At 45.9% G+C, this 21,375-nt stretch overlaps 1 protein-coding gene across 1 annotated transcript in view; it reads right to left on the minus strand.

Annotated features, from left to right (window-relative positions):
* Positions 1 to 21,375, minus strand: part of LAMA1 (laminin subunit alpha 1) — a 165,748-nt gene that overhangs the window by 65,842 nt on the left and 78,531 nt on the right. The window contains exons 16-28 of the mRNA XM_033439381.2: positions 19,692 to 19,802; positions 15,453 to 15,580; positions 13,886 to 13,972; positions 13,005 to 13,216; positions 8,091 to 8,197; positions 7,595 to 7,775; positions 6,805 to 6,941; positions 5,868 to 6,104; positions 4,725 to 4,868; positions 4,045 to 4,224; positions 2,736 to 2,921; positions 2,063 to 2,190; positions 1,300 to 1,420 (exon numbers count right to left, since the gene is read on the minus strand). Coding sequence (XP_033295272.1) covers positions 1,300 to 1,420; positions 2,063 to 2,190; positions 2,736 to 2,921; positions 4,045 to 4,224; positions 4,725 to 4,868; positions 5,868 to 6,104; positions 6,805 to 6,941; positions 7,595 to 7,775; positions 8,091 to 8,197; positions 13,005 to 13,216; positions 13,886 to 13,972; positions 15,453 to 15,580; positions 19,692 to 19,802 — 1,959 coding nt within the window. The remainder of the gene's footprint in view (positions 1 to 1,299; positions 1,421 to 2,062; positions 2,191 to 2,735; positions 2,922 to 4,044; positions 4,225 to 4,724; positions 4,869 to 5,867; positions 6,105 to 6,804; positions 6,942 to 7,594; positions 7,776 to 8,090; positions 8,198 to 13,004; positions 13,217 to 13,885; positions 13,973 to 15,452; positions 15,581 to 19,691; positions 19,803 to 21,375) is intronic.

Below are 21,375 nucleotides of genomic sequence, written 5' to 3' on the forward strand. Positions count from 1 at the left end.
AAAAGAAACACAAATGACTAAACAAGCACATGAAAAGATGCTCATTAACACTAGTCATCATGGAAATGCAAATCAAATACCAGCTCACACGCATTAGGATGGCTAGTATCAAAAAAAAAAAACCAAAAAACCCAAAACAAAAAACCCCCAGAAGATAACATGTTGGCAAGGGTATGGATAGACTGGAAGCCTTGTGCTTTGCTGGTGGGAATTAGAAAGGTGTGGCACTGTGGAGCAGTATGGTGTTTCATCAAAAAGTTAAAAACAGAGTTACCACATGATCCAGCAATTCTACTTCTGGGTATAAACCCCAAGAACTGAAAGCAGGATCTTGGAGAGATACTGGTACACCCATGTTTGTAGCAGCATTATTCACAATAGCCACAGGTGACAGCAACCCATGTGTCCACTGATGAATGGATGGATGAACACAATGTGGTCCATCCATCCAATGGACTATTATTCAGCTTTAAGAAGGAAGCAAGGAACTTCCCTGGTGGCGCAGTGGTTAAGAATCCACCTGCTGATGCAGGGGACATGGGGTTTGAGTCCTGGTCCGGGAAGATCCCACATGCCACTGAGCAACTAAGCCCGTGCGCCACAGCTACTGACGCTGCGCTCTAGAGCCACTCTGCGCTCTAGCGCTACCGAGGCTGTGCTCAAGAGCCGTGTGCCACAACTACTGAAGCCCGCGTGCCTAGAGCCCATGCTCCACAAAAGAAGCCCCCGCAATGAGAAGCCCGCGCACTGCAACGAAGAGTAGCCCCCGCTCGCCACAGCTAGAGAAAGCCCACAACAAAGACCCAATGCAGCCAAAAATAAATTAATTAATTAAAAAAAAAAAAAAGCAAATTCTGACACGTGCTACAACATGGATCCATCTTTAGGGCATCATGCTAAGTGAAATAAGCCAGTCACAAAAAGACAAACACTGCATGATTCCACTTACATGAGGGGCCTACAGTAGTAGATTCATAGGGATAGAAAGTAGAAGGGTGAGACTGGGGGAGGGCCCGGGGGGTTAGTGTTTACTGGGTACAGAGTTTCAGTTTTACCAGATGAAGAATTCTGGAGATTGGTTGTACAGCAGTGTGAGTGTACTTAACGCTACTGAGCTGTACACCTTAGAAATGGTCAAGATGGTGAAGTTTATGTTTATGCCTATTCTACCACAAGTAATTTTTAAAAGGCAAAAATGATATAATAGAGACACACAGTTCTCTTCATCACTCGGAGCTGCTGTAACAAGCATATTTCAACCCCAAACCAGGAAACGGATGTTAACCACAGTCTCCCTACCTGACATGAGAATCCAGCTGTGCCAGGAGGACAGAGACACTTCTCTAAAAGGGATGCCACCTCCCTCTTGGGGTGCGACTCTTCAGCCTTTCTGCCAACCTCCATAGAAATATTTGAGATTCTGTGAAACCGTTGGGTTAAGAAATGTGAGAGGAGACACTAATATTTAAAAAGACACTTTCTTGAAACAGCACATTACTGAATAATGTTGGCACATATATGAAACCAGAGCTTTCCTGCCAGTTTGAGAGTAGTTCCTACTCACAGCTGTAAAGGAAATGGGTAAAAACACACTAAAAGCACACTAGTCATTATACAGGGAAGGTCCACAGCCAAAAGTTTAGAACTTCAATATAATGTTAGAGAAAGCACACCTAAAAGAATCTGAAGTACGAGCTTGGCCATAACCTAGGCGGCTTTCTTTATGGGAGTAGTACTACATGAGCAGGGGACAGCATTCTTGATGCCCTGTGACAGAGAAATGGGCATTGCAGTTTAAGGGCAGAAAATAGCAGAACTGTTTTGTTGTTTACATAGAAGATATCACCATCCTGTACTTACATGTTATATCCACATTAATACAGGAGATGGATAATCTATGTCACTTTTCACATATTTCCTAATAATATTAACATTTAATAAGGTTTTGGTGAGGGACAGAAATATATATGATATTAAAGATAGGAGGAAAAGTGAATCAAATCCCTTCAGTTTGCTTTCAAATAAGGAAAATATTTGGAAACTTCTAGAAGTTTCCAAGTACCTGCTTTGCTGTAATCCTTGGCCATAAGATGCTTTGATGAGGATGTACTCAATGTTGCTAAGAACAGACATAAAATCTGAGCGTGTGACAGGTTCTTCAGAAACAGAGTTAAAGTATTTCCAAAAATTCTGTGGATGAGAAGCACATTCAATTAAATTCAGGGTACAGATCCTCAGAGGCATATGAACTTAATTCCTTTAGAAATTTCTCCAGCAGTGAGCCCAGTTCTAAGTGACACTGAGTTTAAGTGAGGAAGCTCTCGTGTCACCTCCCAGGGGTGGCAGCCGCACCATCTCATTTATCAACGGCCTCACATCACCTCTGGCAGCGCTAGCCACGCAGACAGTCAGTAAACATCCGCTAGAGGAAGGAATCCACACTTTCCAAATTCAAGGGCAGCCAAAGACTCCAGACCATCATATCCAAACAGGTTGAGACTCGTGTGCCACGATAAAGGATTTAAGATGCAATTTGCACTAAATTAACATAAGCCTAATATACATTTCTTGAGAATGTGAAATTTGAATTCTCTGTAGAAGTTCTGCTAAACCCACTGGAATTTTGACCCAAAGCCTTCTTCTTCACTCTCTTATTACAGCAGCTTCATGATTTCATTGCATGCAGAGCAGAGTTCCCAGCCCGAGGGGCCTGTGTGAAAAGAGTGCTAGGTCACCTCTTTCATCCCCACTTCCTGCTCTTGTCTCAGTCCGTTCTTGGGGGCGGGCGCGTCCACATAGATGACTTGCTTTCTGGTCCGGCCTCCTTTGATGAGCACCTGAGGCTCCAGGTTGGAGGTGCCGATCCCACTGGAAGAATAGAAGGCCACGCTGTACCGTAGTTTGCTGCCGTAGGCCATGAGCTGTCGAAGAGTACAGTGTTGTTTACTTCTCTGGCATAGCACTGGTTTAAAATTATTTTATCATAAGCCTGCTGCCATTTGAAAGAAATCTTGTGTCTTAAAAATACATCACGTGGGTGGAATACGTTGTCTGATATGAGTTTCCTTCTAATTCTACTTAATTATGGATCGTTAAATTGACCTAGGCTATCGTTCCTAAGTAAGCGATCCTTCAAAAGTTTTAAAAACCGCATCATGAAGGTGTGATCGGTTGTAAAAAGCTGTACTTATGTATTGTATACAGCTTGATGGATTTGGGGATAAGTATACACCCATGGGACCACCATCACCAAAGCCACAGCCACAGCCATCACCTCCCAATGTTTCCTCTTGATGATACTAACACAGGTAAGCTCCAAAGTAACAAAACAGTCATTCTAATTACTTTCAAGCTCCTTTGAATTAAAAATTATGTATAGCCATCAGAGCACATATTTTCAAGTTTTAAAAATCAGGCTGGGGCTTCCCTGGTGGCGCAGTGGTTGAGGGTCCGCCTGCAGATGCAGGGCACGCGGGTTCGTGCCCCGGTCCGGGAAGATCCCACATGCCACAGACTGGCTGGGCCCATGAGCCATGGCCGCTGAGCCTGCGCGTCCGGAGCCTGTGCTCCGCAACGGGAGAGGCCACAACAGTGAGAGGCCCGCGTACCGCAAAAAAAAAAAAAAAAAATCAGGCTGAATTCATATACAGACTGCTATATTTATATAAACAAAGATGCACATGATGCCTTCAAGTCTCTGTCCCCCCCCACAAAAATGAGCGCCCATTTCTTGAGAAGACCCTCTCGGGCCATAGCACCCAAGTTTGCATTGCGCCTCTATTAGTAAAAACAATAAATGTTTGTCGAATGACTGCTTTAAGAAGAAAAAGAATATGTTTTGAACTTTAAAAGACTTTCAAAATTGATGGAGAAATTTAAAGAGCCATTCATCTGGGGGATTTTTGTAAGTGTTAACCTTTTCCATCCCCACTTAGAAGAGGAAATTAATAACTACTCCAGTTAGCAATAGGCCAACCCAGGCCACTGTGATTTCAAAGTGCACCCAGGAAATGTGGATGGCTGGAGGCTGGGTGCACGTCTCACCTGGTCTCCCTGAAATTGCCCGGGCAGCCGCCAGTAAAACGGCTCTGTGTGGACATGCCGCCTGACGGTCACGGCATCCAGGAGGACATCAGGGGCCTGGTAATACACCCCCTCGGTCGTACCCTTGAGGTTACTCTGAGAAACCACACGCAGAAGAGGCTGATCTGAGCCCAGCGTTACCTAGTCACGGAGGGGAGGACAAAGCCACTTTAGAATGTGAATTAACGCCGCACCTTTGACCGTCAGATTCTTCCACTGTTTCAGACGAGACAGTTTCATTATTATAACAGGAATAAGAAAGACTTTTCTTTTCAATTTAAACACCTGGATTAAAATGAACTGAAAATGCCTTTAAACCACTGCATTTAGGGTCAAACTCTTCCTATACTGGGCCAGGTCCAATTACATGAAGGAGACTGCTGAGAGTTTTCTCTTCACTCCGACTAAAGCTGCAGGCAGATTAGCACAGAACGACACTGACGCCCTGGTTCCTGCTCCATTTACTTCCTGGACAGCAGAAGCAGACCTCTGACTCTGGACTAACCCAAATCAGCTTCCTACAATTTCTGATGCAGTAAGGGCAAAATTTAATGTAAGTACTTGGCTGCCTCTCCCACCCTCACCCAACTCCCAAGGGTAGAGGCTTGCAAACAGAACATTTATCTGCGTGTGTAACCCACCGGCATTCTCACGTAGCCCTCGGCCTCGGAGCAGAGCTGTGACAACCCAAAGCAGAAGCATGGGGTGCACCCCCGAGGGTCCGCCTCGTCCAGAGCAAAGGTGCCAGCTCGACACTCACTGCATTGAGGGCCAATGACATTTTCCTAAAGGGAACAAAGTGACAGACTCATTTTTACCTGAAAAAAAGAGACACGGTTTATAAACAAACAGAAATGGGAAAAAACACAAAAATAACTTTGGATGAACAAATATGGCTAACTAGCTGCTCCTTAGGCTGGTTCCTTAACCTCTCTGAGCATCAGTTCTCTCAGACTCAGTGATTCCCCAACTCAGCTGATCATCAGAATCGTCTTGGAAGCTTTTGGAAAATGCAGATTCCCTGGTGAGTCTCCAGGAGCGGGCCTGGATCCTCTTGGAGGTCCCAGGTGACCAGTCAGGTGGAGAGCCACGGGCCAGATAATTATTAGGGCAGGTCCTCCTGTGCTGACCATCCGTGGTGAGAACTGCTACCACAGATGTGGTGAACCAAGCACACGTCCACTGATGTTCCCGTTACCCCGCAGCCACATGAGTTTCCCCTTCCTCCTCCCCCACCGCTAATCAACCAGGATTCCATCTCTCAGACCCTGGGAAAGGAACAGAGAAGATGGCCAAGGACCTTCTAATAACAAAGCACAACGGGAAAATGAAAGGAAATACACGGAGTTAAGTATGATGTTGAAATCTAACCTCCTGGGAAAATAATAAACACAAATGTCCTCCAGTCTGGCCAGCACGCACAAGAGAATAATTACTTACCAGGTATAGAATCACAAATCTTCCTGAAGCCCTGTGTTATCTATTTTACCTGTATATTCAAGACAGATAGGCTACTCAGCCAACTGAAACACATGATAGAAAACTCAGCGTGTTTTTCAAATCAGTCCCATCATCTGACACTTGTAATTAACAGTACAAATTCCTTCTAAAGAATCATCCATCATTCTAGAAGAGCACACACAAAATTTAAACCCAGACCCAGAAGGTGGTGCAAACTCATTATGAGAAGCGTCTAAAACCCAAGTGCTTATTTAAACAGTTAAAGCCCCGAAGTCAGAATGGCGAGTGGGAGGGAGGGAGGAAGTGGAACCGGGCGCTAGTACCTTGCAAGAGCAGGTTCCGGTCTCCGGGGCACAGCTGCAGAGACCCTGCTCCTGGCCACAGGTGTCGGCCAGTGTCCCTCTCAGGTCGCAGTTACAGGCCACACAGTCCGGAAAGTCTCTGTACCCCAGGGAGCACTGATGGCAGGTCTGTCCACCAAATGCAGGCTTACATTGGCAATGACCAGTGAGCACATCGCAGTGATGACTGGCTGACCCCGCGCTACTGCAATTGCAGGCCTGCAAGAAAAATACTGAATAAATAAAAAGGCAGCTTTTATATTTTCATAATGTACACATATGGGGATTACAGGAAAACACTAAACGTGGGGAGATTATACACACAAATGGATCGCTCTCACTATTGCCATATGGACTCACTTTGCCACAAGCCATCAAAAGGCCAGGACTTATGCTGCTGGACGTTAGTGAACCTTTGTGACACACGCAGGCTGGGCCACAACCGTGGCCTGAAATTCAATCTACTTAATAGGACAACGCAGTCCAGCAAAATTATTTTAGAAGTCCAGTAACACTCCCTCTGTTTCCAAAATGCAAAGTCTAAGTTTAACTGACAAAAGTAACACAGAAATACAGAACCGTTGAAGATCGGACATACCTCCCCCACCCCCAATAAAGTGATTTATGTCTTTCTCCTGGAAGATAGCATATATTGCAGAATATATTTAAAGGGCACCAAAATAAATTTTTGATCTTCTAACCATCAATTCCACAGCTAAACTCTTGAAGAAAATTTAGAATACTGTATTTTAAGGATGCTGCTTCTTCCACTTTGATTCCTACAATCGGTACTGAGTTCTGAATAGAAACCATCAAGCTACTCAACAGGTTAAAATCAAGCGAATAGGTAAAAGAAGAATGAAACCTGACACAGCAAAGTAATTCTCAGTTGAGAAAATGTGCAGGTGACAGTGCACACCTGGCATCCGAGCTCCGGGTCGTGGCCCCAGTATCCGTCTACACACCCCTCGCACGTTGCACCCCGAGTATGAGGCGGGCAGACACACTCCCCTGACTCCGGGTCACAGGTGTTCTGAGTGTGAGCACAGTCACAGGCTACAACAGAGACACAAGGTGTTGTTACAGATCAGGACCGTCAGGTCAACCGAAGGGGTCAGGGATGATGCTGCAAGTTATTTCCCTTGTGTTAAATAATCTCAATCACTCTTCTAGTTCCTGAAAGAAAACTCGTGATCCCTAACACCCTGCCGTGTCTCACGGGAGGTGAATGCTCCTCCTTGTGGAGGAGCATCCTTGCTCATCCTTGCTCCTGGATGAGAGAGAATAGGGCACAGTGGGAGAAATAGAGAAAAGACCGGGAAAGGCCTCCACAGGTGGGGAGAAGAGAGAGTTAACACTTACCGAGCACTTGTTTGCCAATCGCCATGCTAAGGACTTTAAGCACAACCTTGACGGTAACTCCTGGATGGAGAGAATAATCGGCTTCTCCATTTTACAGATGAGGAGACCAAAGCTAAGTAAAGTTAAGTAATTAGTCTAAGCTCACAGAGTTAGTACAGCCTGACCAAGGCTTGTTTGTGGACTTACCCAGAATAGGGATCAGGAAATAGAAAAAAGGTATGAAATCTTACACGTTCAGAAAAAAGAATGTAAAGGAACTTCACAGAATTAGACAGAAGTCAAAGGAGAGCTCAAAGAAAAGTCTGGGAATTACAATGAAGTTTCAAACACTGAATTCAGGAGCTTACGTGTACAGCCACCGTCCTGGTAGGCATGGAAGCCGCGGGCACACCTGTCACACCTCTCCCCAGCTACACCTGGGCCACAGCGACACTGGCCTTCCTCCGTGCAGTCGTCCGACAGGGAGCCCGATGCACTGCAGTTACAGGGCAGGCACCCGAGCCCCGTGTCCAACCCGTAGTAGCCGTGCTGTTTCACAGGGGCAGAGCCACGGAAGACAAAATACATTTTAGTAAGTGGCTAGTATCTACTAGAACATTTCCCAAATCAACAACTGCATGTGTCACAGATTCCTAAAGTGTTCTTGACATCATTCCACTGGTCTCTGTAAACCGAATACATACTCTCCAGGTAGGGCCGCATAGCACTCACCAGCCATGTTGCAGGAACCTGCTATTTCTGGTGGTCGGGATTCCATTTCATTTGAACCAGTTAAGGCATCATTTATAGACATTAACACTGACACACACGTTAATTGTATGTAATGACCAGGAGGCGTCTTACCAGGCACTGGTTACACTGCTGTCCGGTCACGTGTGGTTTGCAGTCACAGAGTCCAGTCTCAGGATGGCAGGCAGCAGAAAGGGAGCCTTGGCCATGGCATTCACAGGCTAACACACACAGAAGGCATATTTGTGCCCATTTCTGGGTACGGCTGTTATAAAATCCCTTAATCCCCAAAGGAGAAATTTTAACATTCATGTTTCAAATCATGAAACAAAATTATTGCTTTGCAGTAACTTGAAAATTTTAGTATTTTTCTGAAAAGTAAGCCAAAATAAGGTTGGTGAAAGGAACCATCACAGAGAAAAAAAATTACTTGAAGCTGTTAAGATAATAATTGGCAAACGAACTTAACCAATTTCATGAATTCTTTGAAATTTTTAAAATGAGCCACCAATGTATATCAACCAATCTTCATTAAAAAACATGCAAAGAAGATTTCAAAATCAATTTAGCCACTTGCTCATTCCAATCATACATATTTAATATTTTAAAGCTCAGTTATAACGACCTAGATAACTAATACCGTACATCATAACTTAATGAACTATTTCCGTGTTCTGAGTCATGAGTCCTTTGAGGTTCTTACCTTCTGGCCAGATGCTTCTGTTTTATCTACAGCCAGAATATTGATGTTTAAAGCCACAAAGTCGCCCCCCCTTCTCAAAGTGATTCAATTTAACGGGTCCAAGAACTGTTTACTTCGTACCACAGCTGTCATTATGTGCTTCATTTAAAATTTGTAATATGTTCACTGACAAGATATCCCAGGACGTGTATCATTTATGAATGCCTGGGCTCGGAAAATGCACACTCTCCGTCCTATGGTATAACCACGTTAAGAAAAACGTCACGAATTATCTCAAGCCCTAGCACACTTTGTGTGGCAGCCTTTGTGGGGCAGAGCAGGGGTGGGCACTGGAAATTAGAAGGCTGATGGCCAGAGGAAAGGAGGTGGGATTCTGCTTCCTTGGTGGACTATGGCCATGTCACTGGGCCTCTCTCCCCTAGTTTTTCCCCTGTGTGCATGGATCGATGTTCACAGCTCTTGTAGGAGGCTGGTCAAGTGTCATGGGCACCACACAGTGCTGCCCATTCTTGTAGTTTAACTTTTATTTTCTGTTTTTCTGATACTTTGACTTCTGGAGCCTTGCTGACCCTGGAGAGACAGCCACGCCCAGGGCTAGTCAATTTCCAGAGACTGTAAACAGCTCACCTGCTGGAATGCCTTTCATATGCAAACCATCCAATCCAGAGCCCGCACCCCACGCCTTCCTCACTGGCTCTCAGGTTCCTTTGGGCCCTGACATTCCATTGTCCACCAGTCCTAGTCACCCCAGGGCCTGGCATCAGACAAGAGGCACAGTCCCTAGGCCCCCCGACCGGCTGAAATGATTCAGACTAGCCAGTCCCAGACCTGCTTACCCTGCCGGCCCTTGTCTTCCTGCAGATAAACGCTCCTGTCCACACTTCCCCTCGTGACCAGCCCAGGTGCTTCCCCGTGTAGCCACCCCCATGCTGTGGGGTGTCCCCTGCGCCCCCGACTCCCCCCTGATCTGGCCTCCAGAGTAACAAACTGCCTTTGTGATGGCGGTCCTCTCCTCATCTGCTGGCCTTGCTGTACCGAAATAATAACAAAGCCTGTATTTAAAACCGTCCTCAGCCTCCCACCACTCTTAACTGTCTCCCAGGGAAAACATCACACACTCACACACATTCACTCACACCCCGCCATCCACCCCCCCCCCCACCGCAAACCCTTAACTCTAAGTTTCCACCCCCGGCTCTCCCTCCCGTCTCCCTCCCTCCCTCCCTTCCCCTTCACACCACCCAATCTTCCAGCCCAATTCTTGGCCCCTGGGCTGCTACAACTGCTCCTCCTAAAATGTCCAGGGCTCCCGGGTGCAGATCCAGGGAGCAGATCCTGCCTCCGTCCTGATGCATCTTTCGGTGGCACGGGCCATGCACCCCTCTCTCCCTTTTGAACCTCTCTCTTACCAAGGTTTGGGGACCCCTTCCAAACGCTTTGGTTTCCTTCCTCTTTCTCTTGTATTTCCCTCTGATCCTCCCTTTCTGTGCCTTACTCAAACCCCACCCTTCCTCTGGGGAATATTCCAAGTTCACTTCGAGTATGATCATCACCAAATATTGATGATAACAAATCACATTTATCACACACCCGTCAGCTCGTGTCTCCATGTTACAGTCAATATATGAAATGAATGAATGAACCTTCATAGCAAACATACGAGGGAAGTACTATAATTTTCTCTATTTTTGGGTGAGAAGTCTAACACTTAGAAAGGTGATGTAGCTAGCCAGAGATCACACTGTTATTTGCAGTTATCCCTCTATAACAACAATTATAATAGCAATTATTAATAAAAATTGTTCATGTTATAAATAATACTAATTTAAAATATCTGGCAATTACCTTCTGCCAGGTTCTTTACAGGTATTTTAATTCTCAGAAGAACCCCACAATATAAAAATTATACCTACTTAAGTTATTTCGCACAAGGTTTCTTTAATATTAGCGCCCAGGAGGCTTCCCACCAACCTTTTCTCCCTCCACACCACTCTCTGCCCTGGACAACTGTGTCCACAGCCACTACTGCATCTATCACACCAAAGCTGATGTCAGTAATACTGAACACTGGCATTTTTACCAGGTTCACCTAATAAAATACGGTATTATGTTATCGTGTGGAGGCTTCTGAGAAGTTCGTAAGAAGGACCCTTATTATAGACCTGGAAGGATTTCTAGTGAAACATTCAGAAACAGTTGTAGGAATTCATCTCGTCAAAGCTAGGAATGGGGGGGAAAAGGAGATAGGAAAAGAATAAAAAGTGTAAATGCTCAGAAACTAGAGAAAGCCAGGCAGGGTCAGCCCATAACCAGTCCAGCTCCCTGGGCCAACAACGAGGACCTAGACCCAAATCCCACCTGTTCTGACCCCCCCACTCCCCCGCACTCTCCACTCATCCCTGAGACCTTCTATTTTATATTTTCCCTTTTATCCCCATGGCAAAATGCTGACGCAGTTTGTCAGCGTGGATGCACATAAAGGAAAACACGATGGAAAACTTTTAAATATGTTTGAACAACGTGGGTGTCTGAATCCATTTCTTCAACATTGAATTTTATGTAATCTAAATACAGATCAAATATTTCTGATGAAAACTTAGCATCCTAATCGAGATGGGCTATAAAACACACACTGAATTTTGAAGACAGTATTAAAAAGAAAGAAAACAGTTATTAATACTTTGAAAACTTGATTACATGATAAAATAATACTTCTATATATTGAGTTAAATAAAATGTATTATTAAAATGTATTTCACCTGTTTCTACTTTTTAAAAGGTGGTTACTAGAAAAATTTAAATTACATGTGTGACTTACATTTCTGTTGGACAGCACTGTACAGAAAAATAATAAAAATGACTGCTCTTATTACCAGCAATTGTAATAGCTACCATTTACTGTCTAGAACTTTATTATTATTTTTTTTTTTTGCGGTATGCGGGCCTCTCACTGTTGTGGCCTCTCCCGTTGCGGAGCACAGGCTCCAGACGCGCAGGCTCAGCAGCCATGGCCCACGGGCCCAGCCGCTCCGCGGCATGTAGGATCTTCCCGGACCGGGGCACAAACCCGTGTCCCCTGCATCGGCAGGCGGACTCTCAACCACTGCGCCACCAGGGAAGCCCCTGTCTAGAACTTTAAATTTGTCATCCCATTGACTTTTCAGAAAGGCTTTAGTGTATACGTATAATTATGTCCATTTTATGTATGAAGAAATAGTTGCTAGGAGAGGTTAATAAAATTTGCCTAATGTCACAGGGCTGGTTGGTGACCAATCCTGGACTCTAAACTAGTCAGACTCCAAAGCCCTGAATCCACACACGTGCCTCTCTCCTACACCATCGTGTGTAGCTCCCAAATAGACTTGGGATTTTCAAGTCTGATTAAATAAATTTCCAACTCCAATCGCAGTATTTGGCATAGTGCCTGGGAAGTAACAGACACTTAATAAATGACAAATGAACTAAGAAATTAATCATCAAGGTTTGCAGTAAGGATGAAAAGAAATGCCATGAGAATTGTGAAAACATTCCATAAACTTTGAAGCTTTATACAATTACCGGTTATCATAATTATCTACCTATGATAACCAGTCAAGGTGCTGAAGATCGGGTTCATAGGCCCAGAGCAACAGAAGCTTGTCAATCTCTTGACGTGATCCTAGGAAAACATCTTTTCTGGATCTCTTGCTCCCTCTTGTGTCTCCACGTTGTAACAGCACAGTAGGACCAGCATTTATAGGAAATTATCAAAATAATTTATAATTGTCCCTTTTACTCTTTCATTCCTTTTTCAAGAACTGTGTGAAAAAATCTGAGAGCTGTTATCAGCCCTAAGGCTGTAAGTCTGTCATTCTAGGAGTCTGAAAATCTGCTTTTCTAAGCAACTGGTTTTACATGGTCTGTAATTTCAAGGGTCTGAGCAGAGAGCCCTGCCAAGCGACGTGGGGATTGGTGACTCAGGCGCAGACCACTGAGACGCACCAGTTTTGGGGGCTAGGGTCTCCCCATTTCCCATTCCACGTCCTGAAATCCCATCTGCCTCACGAAGCCCGTAGCATCTCCCTGACAAACGGGACAGGCTTCCTTTGCCTCCCTGGTCACTGGGAGCAGTGCCAACACTGTGAAGGACCACTTTCTCCTGAAATGGAAGGGCGCGTGCTTTCTAGGCCACCTGACCTTCATTTGGAGTAACTGATCAAGCTAACCCAGCACAGACCGGATCAACTGACCTCCTGGGCCGAGCGCTTTCTGATGCACGTAAGTAAATGGATGGAGACTTCACAGGATGATAAGTAATGGACCCGACCGCCAGGTCACACACTCACCGCGGCAGTTTTTCGCAGTCACGGCATCCCCATAGAACCCGTAGGCACACCTCTCACAGTGGGGGCCGTCAGTGTTCCCAAGGCATCTCAGGCATTCTCCGGTGACGGAATCACAGCTCCTGGCCTCCAAGGGGTCCACATTGCCACTGCAGTTACAAGGGACACAGGAATCTCCGGGCACTGTTGGGTTTCCAAAGTAACCGTCTGCACATCTATATAGAAGATTGAGAGAGGGATGCAAACAAATGCGATTACTGTAGACACTACCCCACCATCCAGGGACTCTCTGAGTAGTTAATCAACCACACTGACTCTTTACCGAAGATTTACCGTGAGAGGAATGCTGCTCGAGTTCAGGCATTCACAGATTCCCGTCACTCATTGTGTGGCAGGGGGAGGGCGTCCAAAAGGAGCCACACATCCCGGGGACATGCTCCGGCCCCAGACAATTCGACCCGCATCCCACCACTCAGCGATGTCACCTCCCACGGAGTCCAGCCAGACTTGGCACCGGGACGTACACGTGGGACAGATAACCCTGGCTTCCAGGCGCCAGAAGACAACTATTACATCAAACCACCCCTTGCTTATGGAATCACCCAGAGTAATGGGACATTCAAACGTATGAACAGAAGTACTGACTCCTGGCAGTTTCCTATTGATACTGATGAAAACTGAGATTAGCTCAAAGAGATCAAAAAGTCCCCAGGGACTTCCAACGTTAATTTTCTAATCGATCGACTGGTTTTTCTCTGTGATCCGATGGAATAATAATGACATACCAAAGGCTCTAAAGCCACACTTAACCACACATTTAAGAATAAACACATAGAATTTATAGTAAAAAAATGTTTGGAAACCGGTCGAGCGAAGCAGAGTACCTCTCGCACCAATCCCCCGCGTATCCTGGGGCACATTGGTCACAGAACACTTCATCTCCATCGTCGAGGTGGCAGGTGGGGCTGAAACTGACAAAGCAGTAGAAATGAATGCAGTTCTCCAGTGGATGGTGCAGAATTCCTAAATATTAAAATGCTTAGTTTCTACCACTCCTGTCCTTACAAACTTTCACCGCGTGCTCACTCCTTAGCCCAGAACCCAAGGCCCCAGGCCACGCAGCCCGCCCATGGGCACTGGACACTCCCTGCTCGACCCTCGGCCCGGACTGCGCTTCTCCCCATCTGCCCGGGTTCACCGGCTCACCCCCAAGGCCCAGCTCAGCGGTCCCCTCCTCCAGGAGGCCGGCTCTGATGCTCAGGCAGAGTTCCTGTCCTCGAGTTCCCGGGACTGGGCTGCCTGCCATAGAGCTGCCCACACTGGCCAAGAGTGAGCCCGCTTACAGGACAGAGCCAAGGGGCTCCACACTTCAGTGAGTGTAACCAGCATCCCCCGAGGCCCCCATGCAGCCCGAGATCCCTTCATACTCCATTCCTGGTCTTGGGAGGACCGCGAAGGGAGGCTTGGGGGCCATAGCGAGGTCCCCACGATTTCACCAGAGCAGCCCTGATTGCTGTTTTGTACACTGGAGTTCCAAATAAAACTCCCCATGGGAGAATCCTCTAGGCGTGGATGGGAGGAGAGTTCTAAAGGGTAAACAGTGAGAGAGACTTTCAGACCGCTGGCCTGGGGGCACACAAGCCCCAGCATGTTGGTCGAGGCCATGACTGTAACCGTCCTCCGCCTCCCCTCGTGCTCTGTGCCCCGGGACCACCTGCAGCTCCGCAAACCGACCTGCCCCTTACGCTGCCAGACCGCGGCACCACTTCTTCCCGCCTAGCAGGCCCTTCTCCTCCACTGCCTTCAAACTCCCTCTCATCCTTCAAGTCTCAGATGGAGAGCTTCCACAGGGAATCGCCCCACACAGATTCCCTCTGCACAGTGGACCCACTTCCTCTGCCCTCGTGACCGCACTGTGGATTCCACGGCGTCGGCAGCCACAGAGGAACAGTTTGACACTCAGGACACCTACCATGATGCCCAGCATATACCAGGCGCTCAGTAAAGATTCGTTAAATTAAACTAAATGAATTCAGCCCATTCTCAATGAGCCTCGTATTTACGTATTTTGGTCATTCGCTCAAATACTCCTGAAGCCCAGGAACATGTTTTATTCATCTCTGCATCTCCTCTGCCTCTTAGCACAGTGGTAGGCACACAACATATACGTGTGAAGGAACTGACGGCCAACATTAGACCAAGGGCAAAAAAGGCCATGCAAATGTCCTTGCCTTCACACAACTTGCCTTACGCAATTTAAAACATCAAAGTTTTTGTTTTTTTTTAAGGAAGAGAGAATCTGTTCCTCCATCTCTAATCCCAATTAATTGCCCCAGGGCAAAATTAACACTCTCATCACACACAGGTCTTGCTCTGAAGGTATCAGTGCACGTCTGGATGGAGACCCAGGCCACGCGGGGCAGGACTGGCTGGTGGAGGAGCCCGGCTTACTTATTGGAGGCCGTGGAGAGCGGGCAGGCACACGGCTGGCAGTCCCCATGGGTTCCTCGGGAAGGCAGCCCGTAGAAGCCGGGCAGGCAGCGCTCGCAGCGGTCCCCGGTGGTGTTGTGCTGGCATGCCTAGGACACACGCATGGAAAGAAGACTCGGCTCAGGCCTCCTTAAAGGAATCTCAGGTTCACCTTCAAACAACCTGAAGTCCAAGTGAAGAAAAAAGGCAAAACGCTAAAGCAAGTCACCAAACTCTCTTATATGAGGAGGGGTTGCCTGTTTCCAGATCCGCTAATAAAAATTTTTAATTTATGTAAACGGGAAGCATAAGACCTTTCATTTCCAACCGTGTCAGAGTAACTGGCAGCAGACTTGCCCTCTGTAGGGACGGAATACAATACATCAAAGAGCTGCTCTCAGACCCCAGACAGCGGAGGTGCAGGATGTGCAGGGAAGGGAGACAGCGGGATGGGTCCTGCAACTGCATGTCTTTCCCCCTGGAGACAGTCCAGGAAATCCTGAATTTATACTACGGCATGGAGAACATCGGAAATGGTAAATACATGAATAAGTACGAAAGATTTCTTTTCCTCATTTAAAATTACCCTGCGTCAGGTGTAGGAGGTGTGCGGGAGACGGGCCCCCGGGCGGCTCCTCTCCTGCCCGTTCCTTCCAGGCCCCTCTTCTCCCCTGGCTTGGTCTCCCTATTGCCCCCACCTGGTGCTGATGCCACCCAGAGCTCTCCCCTACAACCTCTGCCCTCCCCTGCCCGTACTCCCAGCCCCAGCCCCAACTGTGGGCCCTCTCCTCTCACTTCCTCTCCCTTGGGGTCTTCCATGTCCTTTTATACCCCTTCTCTTAAAGCCACTCATTTTACACACATTTACTGGACATTTTTCATCTGACTATTCAAATAATATTTCCAGTTGTTAACTACATACTTTTCTATCATTCCTGAGGTTGATAAAAGTTTTCCCATCTGTTCCATTTAATTGTGTTGCATCCTCTATATCACGGTTTCACCAGTTTTATTTAGGATCATCCCAGACCAGAGCTTCCAAATTTGAATGTGTATACAGATCATGTGGGTTAAATGTTGACTCTGATGCTGCAGGTCTGCGATTTTGAGTTTCTAAAAAAGCTTCCAGATGACGCCCATGCGCTTTTCTTTTTTTCTTTTCATCCCTCATATGACCTTGGTTTTGATCATTAACCCAAATCTACGCAAAATGCAACCGGCCTTGGTAAAGAGCTACATGGTTGTGCTAAAAGAATTATGCAAAATAATTAGTTTCGTTAAAATCTATTTGATTAAGCTCAACTGCAAATGTCTCTGATTTGCTTTCTTTCCTCAAAGGGCCAGACTGGGTCTTCTTTCTCTTTGGGAAAACTACAATGTAGTTCTGTTGAAAAACCTGCTGAAGGTCTGTTTCAATGCTTTCTCAGGCAGGCGCCAACACCCCTTTAAGTGATGATCCCTGTTGGTGGATCTGGAACGTGAAGGGATAGGAATGCTCATCTCCTTGGGGAGCGAGCACATCTTCTCTTGATTGGAAAAGGAAAACCAGGAGGGCCCAAGACATGCACAACTGCATTTTATGCCCCTGTCTTTCCAAAGAAAAGAAATTGATTCCTCCTTGGAGTAAGAGCAGAGAGAGCTCAGAGAAAATAGTGAGGACACAGGTAAACTGTGGACTCTGGGTGGCTGTGATGTGTCAGCGTGGGGTCACTAATTGTAACAAATGCACGACTCTGGGGCGGGGGGGATGTTGATAATGGAGGCGTATGAGCATGGGTGCCCACAGGGGGTAGATCGGAAATCTCTATACCTTCTTCTCAATTTCACTGTAAACCTAAAACTACTCTAAAAATAGTCTTTAAAAAAAGACAAGAATAGGAGCACTAAGAACAACTGGAAACTTCTCTCTAATAAAATGTATATAAGGAGTCAACCCCTAGAATCTAGATAACTATATACAAGGCCAGGGGCTAGTTACAGCTATGCTAAAGGAAGAATTAAAGGTTTCTTTTTAAAATAGAATTTAAAAAGCAAAGCAGATTAAACAGATAAGTGATCTTACAAGTTTTTATATTTCCCTGTATTCCAATCTAAATTTTATTACTTTTCTCCTTTAATTACTTAAAAAAGGAAAAAAAATAATTTTACAGCAGAAAAACCTGGCAGAGACTCCCTTATCCGAGTGACCCAGGCTAATTAACATCCCCCAGAAGCAGCCAGTGGCATCACGGACCCTGACAGCACACACTGGGAGGGCACGTCACCTCAAGGTCCTCTCACCAAAAATGGATAACCTCAACCTCACCACGAGAAAGTGGACCAGCTCCAGCGGAGGGACAGTCCACAGAAGGTCCGAAGATCTCAAACGTGCCCTAGTCCCGAAAACCAGGAACTGTCACAGCCTGAAGGAGGCAAAGCCTCCTCATACTAAATGCAGTATGGGACGGTAGGTTTGATGCTGGAAAGGAAAAGGATGAAACCTGAATGGAATCTGACATTTAGTTGATGGGACTATGCCATGTTAATTTCTGAGTTTTGATAACCATACAGATTGTGTAAGATGAGCATCCGGGGAAACAGGGCGATGCTCACACGGGAACCCTCTATCCTATTTTTCTAACCTTTCTGTAAATCTAAAATTATTCCTTAAAAAATTTTACACTATAAAAATTATTATCTTCTATACTTAGAGCTTTAAGGCTATTTAGCATCTTCACTTTCATAGGAGAATATATTTTTGGAAATATATATTAACAGAAGCACGTGCAAATCTTCCAGCCTGCCTGTCACTAAAGCCATAGGTGGTACAATCACGACCTGCTGACCACCCCCAAGTGCTGGCAGAGGCCTCCAAACCCAAATGGCAGGGGGAGAGAGGTTTTAAAAAAGCAGCGACCAGGACTTCCCTGGTGGTGCAGTGGTTAAGAATCTGCCTGCCAATGCAGGGTACACGGGTTCGATCCCTGGTCCAGGAAGATCCTACGTGCCGCAGAGCAACTAAGTCCGTGAGCCACAACTACTGAGCCCACACGTCACAACTACTGAAGCCCAAGCACGTAGAGTCCGTGCTCTGCAATAAGAGAAGCCACCACAATGAGAGGCCCATGCACCGCAACTAAGAGTAGCCACCGCTCGCCGCAACTAGAGAAAGCCCGTGCACAGCAACGAAGACCCAACGCAGCCAAATAAATAAATTAAAAAAAAAAAAAAAAAAGCAGCGACCTCCCTTCCTTGTGGGAAGTTACACCTGAGGAACTTATTCTGGAGGGACCGAGTAGGCGTGCAAACATCATTCCACGCCATCCTACAGACGCTTCACTTACAGAACAAAGACACTGACAAAGAACAAAACAAAACAAAAGCTGTACTTGCAGAGAAAAAGAAAAATTAGGCTCTAGAGAGAAAAAGCAATCAGCGGCATCATGCCGATATCTTCCCCATGGGTCTGATCGTTAATTTTCCTAACCCTGTGACTCAATCAAGCTCTTTTGGAAAAAGCATGATCCTTTCCCTGTGCAGTGAATAGGGTTCAGCTGATTACCATATGCATTCACTCCATCTCTGAGCAGTGAATCCACTAGAACCCAGGAGTGTGGCCTGGCTCCCAGGCATAAGAGCCTAAAAGAATTCCTGACTGAAGTTAAAAAACAAGTCTTGCCCTGTATCTGCCCCAAAGTTCATTCTCAAGATTAACTACATATTTGCTAAGCCCTATTTCAACTCCAACTGCATGAAAGAGGTACTTGTTTGCAGAGTTTATCTAAACTAACATCTATGAAGCATTATATATTATACAAAAGAGTGAGATTATTAGAAATTTTTTTTATTCCTCTTACGATATACTATGTAACATAATGTTAAAATCTACTAGCACTTGCGTTTAAAAGATCTGATGATCCTTTTTATTTAATCAGTGGTCGTTTTCTCCCTTTATATTGCTTTTTAATCTTGCAAAGTAAATCATTATTGTTCTAATAAAAAACCTGCAATGAAATCATACATCTTTTTTCTGCTATCACCAAAGCAACTTTTCTTCACAAAAAAAAGAAGGAAAAAAGCAGGAAACATTTTATGACTTAAACTTAAACCTGCAGATTTCCTCTAGGGTCCACAAGGGCAGGGATATTCCCTGTGGAGGAAGCTCCCTTTTTAATCACTTCTGTACAGTGAGGGCTTCAGGGTGGGAGGAGGGCGTGCACTCAAGGTCTCAGCCAGACTCACAAAGCAAACGCCATGAACGTCACACTCAGCTGCATGGCCGTGGCATTCACAGGGCTGACAGATTCCTCCAAAGAGTATTCCATCCACGCGGTAATAGCCAGGGAGACAGGACTGCAAAAGAAGGACGGGTGACTGTCCAGGTTAAGGCAAATTTACAAAAAACGCAAATCATCTTCTTCCCAGTACGTTAGAATCATAAACCGCTCAATTTTCCATGAATGGAAACTTATTTTTTTTGCCCAAACGTGCCATAAAATGCACCCATATTAAGCATACAATTCAATGGGTTTTTTTTAGTAAGTTTACTGAGTTGTGCAACCATCACCATAATCCAGTTCCTTATATATTTTAAAGGTAGAAACATGCACACAAAAATGTAATGGCTATGCAATGAGTCAGCGTACATCATAGCAGTTTTCCACTGCAATATTCTTAGAAATCATGTAACAGCCTTTTAATCAAGGCTGTTTCAATCAAGGGGATTTATTTCTCTCAACACTTTTTCTTTTGCTTAAAATTTAGTAAATGTTGCCATCAAAGTGTTAAATGCAGGTCTGCGTCAAACGGCATCAGTTTAAGAGAGCAAACGTTGCAGGTGAGCTTCCCTCTGGCTATGCGCTGGACAGGCAACATGGGCGTTCAGGGGCAGGGAGCCACCTCGGACACTGTACTTCGTGTCGCCCTTGTGACGACCCTGAGAAATCGGCTCTCTATCTGATAGACTCGGAATCCGGAACACGGCGCGTTAGCTACGGTCCATGGCACCCGTGCAGTGATTCCACACCAGGTGTGCACACCTCCAAGATCCATGTCCACGGGCTGCCCGGGGCCACAGCAGACAAGAAACACATCCAGAGTGCAGACCAGGGAGTAATTAATTTGGAGGTTGGCACACTCCCTTGGGGGCATGGGAGGAGGGGGTGTGGATGTGCCTTTTATTGTCCTAAGAATTCTTAAAGAGCATTTCATTATAGTAATAATATATAATGCCTTCATTCACACTGACCTTGGGAAAGTCCCCTGCCACCTCCCCCACGACCCCACTCCACAGCCAGGCTCCCCCGGGGACAGCGGACTTGTCTACAGACAGGCACTGAGCAGGCAGCTGCCTGGGGGTCCGTGTTGCGGCTACAGGGCTCCCCCAAATTCCATTCCCAACCAGTAGCTGCCTGATTCTTTAAGTCAGCTTCTGAGTAACAGCTGGATAAAAGAATGAGTTCTTCTGCTTAACACAAACTCTTGCAAAGGCGTCTTGACCTGCCTGTGTGATGCTTGAGCCATCAACCCAAGCACACCAGCACTTCTGGGAACAAAGCCCCCCGCGCACTTGTTCTCTAGCAGCAGCTGCTTCCTGCTGTCCCCTCCCAGTCCAGCTGGCTGGGCTCCCACTTCCATGGTTGTCCCTGCTCTACCTGTCGCTCCCCTAAGCCCACATCCACATACTATGAGGTGGTCTGAGGGTCATTTATCCATTAAGCACTAGGCCCGCAGGGATTAGGACTTATGGACATTTGCTGGTCCTAAAAATAAATGAGATGTAAAAATAAGTTCATTGGTCCCAACCCTGTGGCCAAAAAAAATCTTGCAAAATATTTAAAATAGAAATAAAAATATTTAATTAAATATGTACACCACGAAGCTTTAGGCCAACTTTATTACCTACAAACCTAATATTATAGGTTAA

The sequence above is a fragment of the Orcinus orca genome, chromosome 15, assembly GCF_937001465.1.
Source record: "Orcinus orca chromosome 15, mOrcOrc1.1, whole genome shotgun sequence".
Classification (NCBI taxonomy): Eukaryota; Metazoa; Chordata; class Mammalia; order Artiodactyla; family Delphinidae; genus Orcinus; species Orcinus orca.